This window comes from Mastomys coucha, unplaced genomic scaffold (assembly GCF_008632895.1).
Source record: "Mastomys coucha isolate ucsf_1 unplaced genomic scaffold, UCSF_Mcou_1 pScaffold4, whole genome shotgun sequence".
Classification (NCBI taxonomy): Eukaryota; Metazoa; Chordata; class Mammalia; order Rodentia; family Muridae; genus Mastomys; species Mastomys coucha.
The window spans coordinates 34,247,237-34,259,396 of NW_022196910.1; the positions used below are offsets into that span (position 1 = coordinate 34,247,237).

A 12,160-nucleotide genomic window follows, 5' to 3' on the forward strand; every position below is an offset into this window, starting at 1 on the left:
CCCTCACAATGTCTGTACCTCAATTTCTACACCTATATAAAAGGCAAAAAGATGTTTTTACATCATATGGTTGTAATAAAATTAAACAGATTAAAGCACTCAGCATTGTGCCTTTCACCTCTGTGGCTACAACAAATGTTGGCTGTTTTAATGTAATAACACTGTCTATACTCAGTAAAACACTTAATAATGGCAGCAATCCTATAAATTATTTCCTCTTAACCAACTATAATTTGTATCATAATCACATTTTCAGAATCACAGTAGCTTTCAAAAATATTTGTCTGCCATTCATGCTACCACATTGTGGTTCTGAGCAGCTTCCCCATTACACTGCATTCTAGTAATGTTGCTACATTTATTCAGTCCTGCCTGCATGGCTGGCCACAAGCCTTAAAGTTGTAGCAATGACATGCTTCACACTCAAGGGACAAGCCTTTCCCCATTTACTACATTATCCAAAGCGTATCACACAATCACACTTGTCCAGAGTGGTGGCGCACACCTTTAGTGCCAGCACTTGGAAGGCAGAAGCAGGCAGATGATTTCTGAGTTCCAAGCCAGCCTAGTCTACAGACTTCCAGGAAAACCAAGACTATACAGAGAAACCCTGTCTTGAAAAAAAAAAAAGCCAGAGATGCCCAACTTTTCCCTTCTACTCTGTGGAGTCTAAGGTAGAGAATACACTAGGAGGAAGACACCAAACATTGAGGTGTATCACATATGTGATTTATAACTTTCCAATTTCATAATTATTTGGGACAAGGCAATGTTGAGGAAATAGATCCAGGATTCTAGACCACAAATTTTAAACCACTCAACAACCTTTACTTTTATTTTGTGCTGGCCACCAAAATTAGGATATCTGAGAATTCCCCATTGATGTTTTATCTGCCTTCATCTCATTTTGATTAAATATAGAGAGTCAGAAAATTTAGTTTAGCTCTCAATTGAGAGTCAAAAAAGAGAAGACAGAGAAAACACAAAGTGGCATTAGATAAAATGTTGACTTAGTCCTCAGTGTCTATGCATTTATTAGCACAATGTTATTTAGCAAATGATCAATAATAAAGATTTTATGTCTCCTCAACAATGAAGAGTGTTATCATTCCATATTAGTTAACATTTACAAGTGTCAGTATAGATCAAAAAGAGATTGAGCATTCTTTATTTTTCACTTCTCAATATTCTTTTTAAATATTAGCAAATATATTTCTATTTTTATATTTATAAATATATATATATTTATATGTATATATTTGCTAATATGTATATATTAAAATTTATATATAATATATTTTTTTTACCTCACTGAAACATATACTTATAAGATACATTTTAAAATTTTTTATTTGGGAAGTGTTATTATCCTAATAACCAAACGTCAACAGAAAGTATTTCTATTATCCAAAACTTACAGTTTTAGCTGGTTTTGTACCCAGTTTATTCATTTGCTGTTTTAAGTCAGCAAAGCTTGATTACTTACCGAAAAAATCTACAATTACCCTCTACCCCTCTCTAGCTTAGTGTTTGATAGTCCTTATGTTTTGGGCTGTTTTGTTTGTTTGTTTGTTTGTTTGTTTATATTTGTTTTTCTTTCCCTTCAACTGGATTCTTTCACACCCAGAGTTCTTGTACTTTAGTTGTTTTTTAAATTATTATTAAAATAGTAACTTCTTTTTATTCACAACTTACCTCATTCAGCAATAATACCAGAAAAGGCAAATATAATTAGTACCTTTGGAATAACAATCTCTTTCTCTGTGGTTTAGATAAAGGATTTGAGTTCTACATTTGTATGTTCTTCCCACTGTAATTTACAGAGTTTAGTGTGCTCATATATATTTATTCTAAAGATCCGTTGGCCTCCCACACATTCTCCTGCATTGACTCATGACAGGGGTAAGCAATGATCTCTTCTATTAATTTCTCCTAATTGTTTATGAAAATGAATTTTTGAAAATTGAAGCAAGTAACTCTAACCACTGCATCTCTCTTTCCCTTTCTCCCTCTTTATCTCTCTTCTCTCTCTGTCTCTCTCTCCTTCTTCCACTGTCTCTCCTCTCTACTCTCTCTCTTCTCTCTCCTCTTTCCCTTTCTCCCTCTCCTCCTCCTTCTCCTCCTCCTCTTCTTCCCCCTCTCTCCTAAGAACATGGTGCTGGAACAAAGGAAAGATCTCTTGCAGGAGGCACTAAGAGTTCAGATTTTCTCTCAACACCTGGGAGTTGATCGGTCACAGCTGATTGAATTTCCATTGTTCATTGATTGTGCCATTTGCCAGGCAATCCATCCTTGCTTATGTAATTGCAGCATTCCTGTAGTTCACCCTGTTCTGTCCTGGAGGTTCAGGAGTGTGACAGGCTGAGAAAATTAGATACTGCACAGCGCCAAGCTCCTGACCTTCAGAATACAAAATAAGGACCATCTTTTAAAATTGGTCTTTCCTGATGAGGTTATTTTGAGGGACATTATTTTTAACAGGTGATTTTTCATGCTGACCATGTGCCTTCTTAAAATATATATCTCTGGAGATGGTTCATTTGAAAATTTAAGTACACCTGTACAGGGCACAATGTTATGAATAAATCTGCTTAATTTCAAGCTTGTCAGGAGGGGTACACATGTCTCACCCTCAGACAAAACTCTCATTTCAAATTAGAATTGAAGATGATTTTGACAACATCTGAATATATTATTTTCTTGAGTAATGCTGAAAATAGATGTCAAGTAGTCCCAAAACTCGCACACACACACACACACACACACACACACACACAAGACCAATGTGAAATAGTGTTTATATTAAGTTTAGTCATTCTACAATCTGTATATAATTCAGAAAATTGTGCACACGATAAAGATATATAACGTGAAAGGGAAATACTAATTGGTAAATAGGAGCAGCATTTGATATAATCCTACATTTAAATCATAAAATAAATGACTGACTGTTCCAAATGCTTTAATGGTAATCCGATTTGTTTTGAGAAACAGCCAGAGTTCATTATAGAGAACAAGTCACAGCCTAGCATCATATTTTCTCTTTGCTTTGCAATAAACTCAAATCCACAGAAAAGTTGCAAGCACAAAAAAAGCTTGTTTCCCAACAACTTCCTGACACAATGCCAAATGACTCCAGAATAAATTATCTCCTAATCAGTACAAACAAGGACATTCCCCTAGAGAGTCACAATATAACCATCAAATGGAGGAAACTCACACTGACATATGACAACTGTCTAATCCTCAAATCTCGTTCAGGTTCTTTAACTGTCCAAAAAAAAAAGTCAATTAAAACAAACTATATCCAATTCTGAATTACCTATTGCAAGTACTTCAGGTCTCTTTATTCTCTTTGAATTTAGAACAATTTCTCTGTCCAAATCCTCCTTGAAATGATTCAGGATTTGGCATCCCCCCCCCCCCCCGGCTTCTGAAACAGTTGCCTAGGTATTTATGGATGAAGAGTCTGGGCTCTGATCCAGGACCACTGAAGTGAGTATTACTAACCAGCTCTGCCCTCCTCTAACTGGCTACATCTTCTCTTGGGAAGATTGGCTTCCACCCCTGTGTGCAAAGCACATGAGCATTACTAACCTAGTAGCACCCAGTAAAGCAATAATGGAAAGACATGCAAACCCATCTTATATAGCTCATGTCTTAGAGAGCATGCATTAAAAAATAATTTCCTTTAATAAAAACAAAAAACAAAAACCTATTTCCTTATCTTCTCTGCCAGGATCATAATGGAATGTTTAGCTATTAACTCATTAGAATCATTACAGGGTATAATAAAACAAACAAACAAACAAGCCTAAAGATCAGCTAAGTAGCTCTGAATCTCATCTGCTAGATTTTGCTATCCTATTTCTCCCAAGAACTTCCAGCACCAATAAAAAATAAAAAATAAAGCACACAATGTCCAGCTTGAAAAATCAGTGAGTGAGTTCTAAAGCAATGGGTTTCCAAATAAACAAAATTCCTTTCCTTCCTGATTTCTTCACTTCAACCTTGAAACACACATTCCTCCAAAGGAGGGGAGAAGAAAAAGATAGCTAGTGAAGAAACTAACTTTGGTTTGACACAGGAACGTCAATGAGCTGTTTTCCTGTCACTGACAAGTAAGTCCACAGAATTTTTCTGCCTGGTCACCCTGCAATACACCGCTTTACCCTTGGCATGGCTCTCTCCATGGGCATCACCTGATTAAACATCACCAAGTGTTTCTGAGTAAGAAATAAATATCTTCCAATCTGATATTCTTAAAACAGGTCTAGAGCACTTGATCACTATGGACTTCTGCATTAAAAACAAACAAACAAGCAAACAAATTCATCCTTTCTTATTCATCATACAATTTAGAGGTCACTTCTCTCTTTTCTAACACTTGCTTGAGCAAGATTCATCCGTTCCCATGACAGCCATTTTTATTTCTTGCACTTCTTCACAAAGTTTAATCCTTACATATTGCCCTTCCCTCCCCCCTCCCATCCTAGTCTCCTCCTCCCTGTCAATCACTCAGTCCCTCCCTCCCTGCCCCTTGATCCCTTTCCATCCAGTAACTTCAATAGTTAAAATATCACCTCTTTTCAACTTTTACTCAAATCTAAAATTTCAGATTAAGTTATTTCATACTTTTCATTCCCCAATCAATTCCTAAACTTCGATGCTTGACTCGGTTTCCCTTGTGATGGTAGCTCGTTCCCTTCCGCGAAGTTCCCTTCCAAGCCGCCCGACCTTTCTCTCATTTTAATGTTCCTCAAAGCTCCTGTTTTTATTCCTCCTGCTTATGCCTGGCTTCCCTGGGTCCACCACTTCAGGTTAAGGCTCCTCTGATAGCTCTAAGCTCTGTACTCTACACCTACACAAGAACGACCGAAATATAAGGTCAAATGTGACCTAGAATGATTTTTATCTCTTTAGCCTTAAGCATAACACTGCCCTAGATCTTCTCTAGAAGACAGTGCAAATAAATGTGCTTACCATTGTCAAAGCTAATGAGCAAAACAAGGAGGCAAGAGAGGTGGGAATGGTAGTCAAGGGGGTTAGACAAATGTTACCCTGCAGGACTCTTTCTCCCTCTCACCTTTCTCTCTTCCTCTGCCCTGCCCATCCTCCTCCCCCGCCCCCGCCCCACCCCCTCTCCCTCTCTTTGTTTCTTGGGGGTAGGGTTTAGGGATGTTAATAAGAGAAACCCAGACACTAGCTCCTTGCAAAATGTTTAATTTCAGATAAAATAGTCAAATATTTAAGTGATAATCACAATTAGAAGTATACACGCAGCGCCACCGCCGCCACCACCACCACCACCACCACCACCACCAGCAGCAGCAGCAGCAGCAGCAGCAGCAGCAGCAGCAGCAGCAGCAGCAGCAGCAGCAGCAGCAGCACTTTCAAGGTTCCAGGACCTCAATGGAAGAATAGTCAGAGCCGGGAGGATAGGGAAGAGTGTAACAGAATGCTGTCTTATGGGTGGAGCATGGGCCACCGCACTCAGGAAGTCATGGCATGAAGGTTGTAGGAGGGCAGAGAAGAAATCATCTCCTCAGATGTAGCCTCTGGAGTTACTTATGCTCCAGTAGATAGCTTCATATGTGTGCCTTGGTTAAATGCAGTAGGTTCTTGAAGCAAAATTTGTAAAATAGAGTTGAAACTATGAAAGTGGATAGTGGCATGGTGGGGAAAACAGTAACTGATGGAGTAGGGTAAGAATAAGAGACAGTAGAGGGAGGATTATAATCAGAGGGCATAATGTGCTTGTACAATATTGCAAAAGGATACATTAATAAACACACAAAAATAAATAAATAAAATATCACCTCATCCAGTCACAGTAATATGCAGACTTCCCCATAATTATGGCTTAGAACTAAGGAAGCTGTAAATGTCTTTGCTCGCTGCTACTCCACACTTTCTGAAGCCCTCATGCAACTGCCATCATTGAACAGGCACCACTGACTCAGGAAAAAAAAAAACTCTAAAAGCCATGGTGCACTTTTAAGTATCTTCCAAGGGCTTTAAGACCTTATCTCCAGGGATTTACCGTGCTGTGCTGTTTGCCACACCAAAATGTCCTACTAACTTTCAGAGTTCTACTTAAAGATCTAGAATTCCAAGGCTAGCAGTTTTTTCCTTTAAATCCTTCTTGGTACACACTAGCAAATAAAAATATCCGTCCTGCTGTCTGCATGACAGTCACACCCAGTCCTCCCCATTATAGTTCTGTAATGATGTCCTTGATGTATCATCTTGAATCCTTTGATTACCTCTCCAGCCATTTTCTCTATAGTGACGACACGGTGAATAAGAGATTGGAATCCTTAAAGTCTTCTGAGTCAATTTAAGACTTAGCAGGGTTAAAGTACTGTACATTAAAACCAAGCGGGAAATGAACACCTTGCACTGCTTCAAACCACACTATTTCCACTAGGGGAACGTCAGTCTAAATTAAATAATTTTCTAGTAATCTAAATTTAGTCTCTTTCAGTTTATAATACATATTTAGTTTATATACTCTTTTTGGTTTATAATACTTTCCAGTTTATAACAATACACACTTGATTCTGATTCAATATCTAAGAATCTTATTTATTTATTTACTTATTTATTTATTGAGTTTGGAACACGCCAAGGTGTACCTGTAGAGAGCAGAGGACAACCTTGCAGAGTTGATTCTGTCCTCCCAATAGATGGATTCCAGGAATTGAACTCTGTTTCCCATATTTGGTGACAGGTACCTATACCCACTAACGCATTGCATCTGACCCCCAGATACTGAGAATCTTAACACTGGGCATCATTTAAATAAGGCCGAGGTAGAATTGAATCCTGATGCTTTTATAGAAAAGAATCAATTGATAGCTCAGAACCTAAACTACAATCTAAAATAAAGAACTAAATTGCCAAATACTGGAGAAAGGGACAGTGGCATTTCAATTTCAGGACAGGCAAAATAATGTCTATTCCTCAGAGAAAAAGGATGTAGAATGCCAACTCTTGTGTTCCAAGATTAAAGAAATTACTAGAATTTTCAGGTGTTCCCCTTGTGATTAACATGTTCCAAAGGGAGTCTCTCAAACTTCTACCATTACTCATTACTACCCTGAAAGCAGAGTATCAAGAAGAAGACATGGCCATGGCAATGGGGAAGGCTTTTTTTTTGTTTGTTTGTTTGGTTGGTTGGTTGGTTGGTTTTGGTTTGTTTGTTTGTTTTTGCAAGTTTAAACTACCAGTTTAACTTTGGCCTTCACTGTTCAGAGATCTCAGAGTACAGACCTGGAGATGAGTTTCAGTGAGTCTCTTATGTTGCAAAATGTAATGACATCCTCAGAAGTTATATCTCATGTTTGTACGCCTGTGCGTGTAAGATATGGGGAGACTTTGTGCCATGTGTATTAAGTGCTTTGATAGCCCTGCACATTGTGAGAAAAGTTTCATGATTAGTAAAATGATGAGATGGGCTTTTACTGAAAGAGAATACCCCTGGCTTGAGGGGAGTCCACAGGAATCAGACACTGAGCCAAAGTATGTCCACCACAACTGGAAACCTGAAGTTCCCTAAAAGCAATCCTTCTGTTCTGCTTGAGAAAGTAGCCAGTTACCACACATCAAATCCTCATTTACTACTCATACAGCAACCAAACTCCTCTTGTCTAAGAATACTGCTATTTGACTATTATCTTTAAAAATATGTGCAAGCTCTACCCTAGACACAGAGATATGTAGGAGGGTAAAGAACATTTGCCTTTCTTAGTGTTTGACCTTATTGGTAATCACTAACCAAATAAGAATACATCTGCAAATTATATAACAATATGGTATAATAGCAGTAACCCAAAAGGAAGTTATCTACTGAGTTAAATGGAAATTTGCTGTCCCATCTCTGCCCACTTCCTCAATTCAGCTATGTCAACCAAATGACTTCAGTAACACTGAATGAAACCTCTAAACTTAATGAGACTAAAAAATTTTATTAATCATTTTGATCTTCTAGGATACCATGGAAGAGGTAAGAGAGTGTGACCCTAAGAGTACAAAGATGAATAATTCAGGTGCAACATTAGCAAATGCTAGTGATCTACCATGGATTGAAATGCTTTACATACAAGGACCTTTTTCAAAAGTTCTTGTTACAAGCATTATATTTCTTGCACAACTTTTAGAAAAATTTGACTAAAAGTTAGAGTTCAAAGAAGAAAAATAGTTCTTTGGAAGGAATTCCTATATCTTAAGTCACCTTCTGTCACACACATTCACTTTTTTCTTTCTTTGCTGTTTCTTGGGCCTTCACTGACTCACACAGGATCTCTGGACTCACTTTAATCTCTCTTCTGTCACTGCCATTGCCCAAAACTTATTGGCTATCTTCAGTTTTCAGTTACAGTATCCCAGTGACCTTTTTTGTAAAATTGTGTTATCTGCATTTATTTATTTGTGTGTACGTGCGTGCATGTGTGTGTGTGTGTGTGTGTGTGTGTGTGTGTGTGTGTGTGTGTACTATGGCATGGATTCAGATATTCCCTTCTCTCCAAAAGAAATCCTTTTGGAATTCTGTTCTCCCCTTCTGCCATGAGAGTCCCCAGGACTTAAGCCATCAATATTGGCATCAAGAGCCATTACCAACTGAGCCATCACACCAGCCCCCAGTGACCTCTTACCTGAAATCTTTGAATATTGGTTTTGTGGTAAAGGTGGCCACATAAGACTATTAGAGAACAATAATTTATGACAGATATATTCAAAACACTGAGCTTTGAGAACAACCTCTGGTGATAATCTCTTACAATATAAAGGACACTAAAAAAGCTTCCTGTTCCTACCACGATTGTAATATGAAAATTAAAAGTTAGCTTTTCCTCTAATAGCAATTACAATTTAATCCACGGGGTCACTCAGCCTTATTTCTTTAATCAGCTAATCCTCAAACTAATGACTTGATTTTAAGGAAAAACAAAACATGGAGATTAAGTCACTTGACTGTGAGCCCAGTAACTAATAGAGAGAGAGAGAACACAAATCAGGCAATGTGTTCCAGAGAGCAAATGCTCTTATTTACCCATTTCTATATACTAACTGCCTAGTTCGCTGTCACCACACAAAAGTGAATGGATCATATACTATTAGAATAAGAAGTTAAATTGCGTGGGGGGATGTATTCACATTTGAAAGGGTCATCACGGAAATATTTCCACAAACAAAATCATTAGAGAACAAGGCTGGATGGAGACACAGAACAGACTCCTCTTGGTCTCATTACCCATTCTCTGCTCAGAGAAGAAAGTCATCCACCGAATGGCTAAAGGGCATCTTGACCAATGCATGGCCCTCATCTCCTAAGAAGGTCTTTTTCAAAGTTTACAGATAATATCATTTCCTAATACCTAGCAGATGGAGCCACCATATCCTTAAAGAGCTAACTAAGCACCTAGATTCTCCACTGACTTTTCCAAAAAAACCTGTGGGCCTCACTCTCCATAGCCTAAAATTCTTTTCTACAGTGTCTTCTCCTTACAATATAAAAACAGTGTTGGAAAGTATTTATAATTGAAACATGTAATTGAAGCGTCAAGATGAAATCGTTCTTCCTACCATGAGTCCATGGGTCACCTGTCCTCTATCAGCCCCTGTGCAATACTTGGGTTTCATATGCACAGACCTATGGTACTCCAGGCTATCTGGCACACTATTTCATCCTCTTTTTATCCCAACCCCTTTCTCCCACTTCTCCAGCTAACACAATTACAGTGTCAGCTACTTCTAGCTATCCTCTACCCCCTTGAACTTTGATAATAAGATCACTTCAGCTTTGAAATGAGGAGGTCTAATCCTCCCAGAGCTTGCTCAGTTACCATTTACTTCAGCCACCCTCCCCTCCCTCCCCACAATAGGCAGGGCCATAATTCCCTAGTCTATTACATACTCTGTATTTGTTTACACAGTATCTCCTCTTCCAGTCAGCAGAGCCCAAGCAAGGCGAACCTTTGTTTTCCTAAGCCTTTGTTTTGGTCACTCAACATCCCCACTGCCAAGCGGGGGGCCTCTGCAAGTAAATCTCTGTGTGAAACTGGGATCACCCTAGATAACCAAGAACTTCAAAAGGAGAATGTAGGACAGTGACGAGAATGAAACCAACAAACAATAGAAATAGCTGAAGGCATCGTACATTTTGGTTTTCTTTTCTTCTTAGAACTTTAGATTCCTGGTCCCAGACCTTCCAGCCTTGGCTTCTAAGAAGTTAGGAGATAATGGAAATGACTAAGACATCACTCACCAACTTGTGCAAGGCGGGTATCTGCTCTCTAGCGTTTTGGTCCAGGGCTTGTACCAACTGATCTGCTCAGCGGCTTTACCCCAGAATCTCTCGGGGTCAGCCACAGAGGCTGCAAAGTGGGTCTTGTACTCGCCACCACTGCCTGTGGACAGAGCCCTGCAGCTCCTGCCCCCGAATCCGGCCACCAAAGCCCTTCGGGCCACACTGGCTCCTCTTACTGAAGGAGATCCTGGCAGAGGTGCCCCAAGCGTCCCGGCGCCTGTTACTTTGCGACATTGTAACCAGGATGGCTTCATACTTTCTCTCTGTCCCTAGCTGTAGGCCGAGCAGTTTGCTGTCCCAACAACACAACAGTGGCACTGCCCCCGAGGGGGAGCCTGCAGGAGGCGGGGCTAATCAGGAGGCGAGCCCCTAGCCCCGAAGTTTGGAAATCAAACTGAAATCCACGATAAAAAGCGACCTGGAGCCAGCAAGAATGCAACAGGCTGGAGTGGAGGCCTGGAGAAAGCAGACAGGAGTCTACAGTGGTTGAGTTGCGTCACCTCTAAATTCAACTCTTACACGCATTTCCAGTCATAACAGTCACTTATCATTTGACCGAGTGTTCAGCGGACTTGGATACACATAAGGAGGCCTAGAACAAGACCAAAGGGCCTAATGACTCACTTAAAATAAAGTGTGTATCTCTTTCCTAAAGCAAAAGCACATAACTTTGGACATTACAGTGAGGCTCTGGGATATCATTTTCCTTTACTCATTTATTTCTTTGTTTAAAATTCAACTCAAACCCTACTTACTAAAGCCACAAGCAGCTCCAGGGCATTGTCTGTTCCAGGATTTCCTGGCAGCCTAGAGGAGGCGTGGGAGAAGGGTTACTCAGCAGGGTTGGGGGCGTGTTTCCGGGAGTGATTGACAGGCCTGGCCACCTAAGAGACACCTGCCTGTCCACTCCACTGGATTTAGAGGCAGGAATACTTGGAACATTTCGTTCCTTCTAATGACCCCTTTGGAGTTATTCCGACTCTCTTTGAGAGAACACACGGTTGTGAGATTTCTTTGGGGTAATAAAAATCTTAAATCGAAAATGGTAACTATGAAGAACTCTGAAGAAACTAGAATTAACTGTAGTGTACATACCCTTCCAGAGGGTGAAATGTATAATGTGTGGGTTAAGTCTCAGAAGGCTATTCTCAAACAAATCAAAAGATAAACTTACTCCTAAGAAAGGCGAAGCTGAGAAAATTTAAAACACACAGGTGAAATGATTCCCTGCCTGGCTTCACTTTTCTTCATGGCCTGTCTTCTCTCAGACTTCAGTGAAAGTCACAATCTTTTGCTTTAATATCATGCCAAATGCACTCTGTCGTAGTATCACAATATTTGAAGTTTTACAGGTAAAGATTATGTACTCCCAAGTCTTAGGTGAGAAATAGTGGGATGCCCTTGACCCTGTAAAGGACCATAAATTAGAAAGCAGTAAACAAATGATCCTGCAGGGAAAAAATGATGTGGAGATAAAGGCTAAACGGTACAGGCATAAATCTAATGCAAGACAGGAAAAAAATTGCTTTAAGTAACCATCTCAGCTATTTTCCTTAACCGAGAAGCAGGACACCACACCTTTCCTACACACCCTCAGCATGTTTTATTCCTCCCAACATCCTTAGAAGAAGACTCACTTCCCTTAAATCAAAATCCTTTCATCTCTACCCCTCCTTCCTTCTATTCAATGCTGCCCTCTGACATACAAATTGAGTGGACTCCAAATTATTACCATGTTCCAATCACTTAAGCGATGCGTGAATGCCTACTTCATGCATAGCTCCTTTAGTGGGAATGATAAGAAGAGAGGAACTAGAGAGTTGTTGGTAAATCTCCTGTATATATCTT

At 39.5% G+C, this 12,160-nt stretch overlaps 1 protein-coding gene across 3 annotated transcripts in view; it reads right to left on the reverse strand.

The window, feature by feature from the left end:
* Window positions 1-12,160, reverse strand: part of Acss3 (acyl-CoA synthetase short chain family member 3) — a 353,004-nt gene that overhangs the window by 186,113 nt on the left and 154,731 nt on the right. The window contains exon 1 of one of the 3 annotated variants that reach the window (XM_031348851.1): window positions 10,271-10,797. The exons of the other annotated variants lie outside the window; for them this stretch is intronic. Within the exon in view, the coding sequence (XP_031204711.1) occupies window positions 10,271-10,566 (296 nt within the window). The 5' untranslated portion in view covers window positions 10,567-10,797. Of the gene's footprint in view, window positions 1-10,270; window positions 10,798-12,160 lie in introns of those variants that run through there. 3 annotated transcript variants of the gene reach the window in all.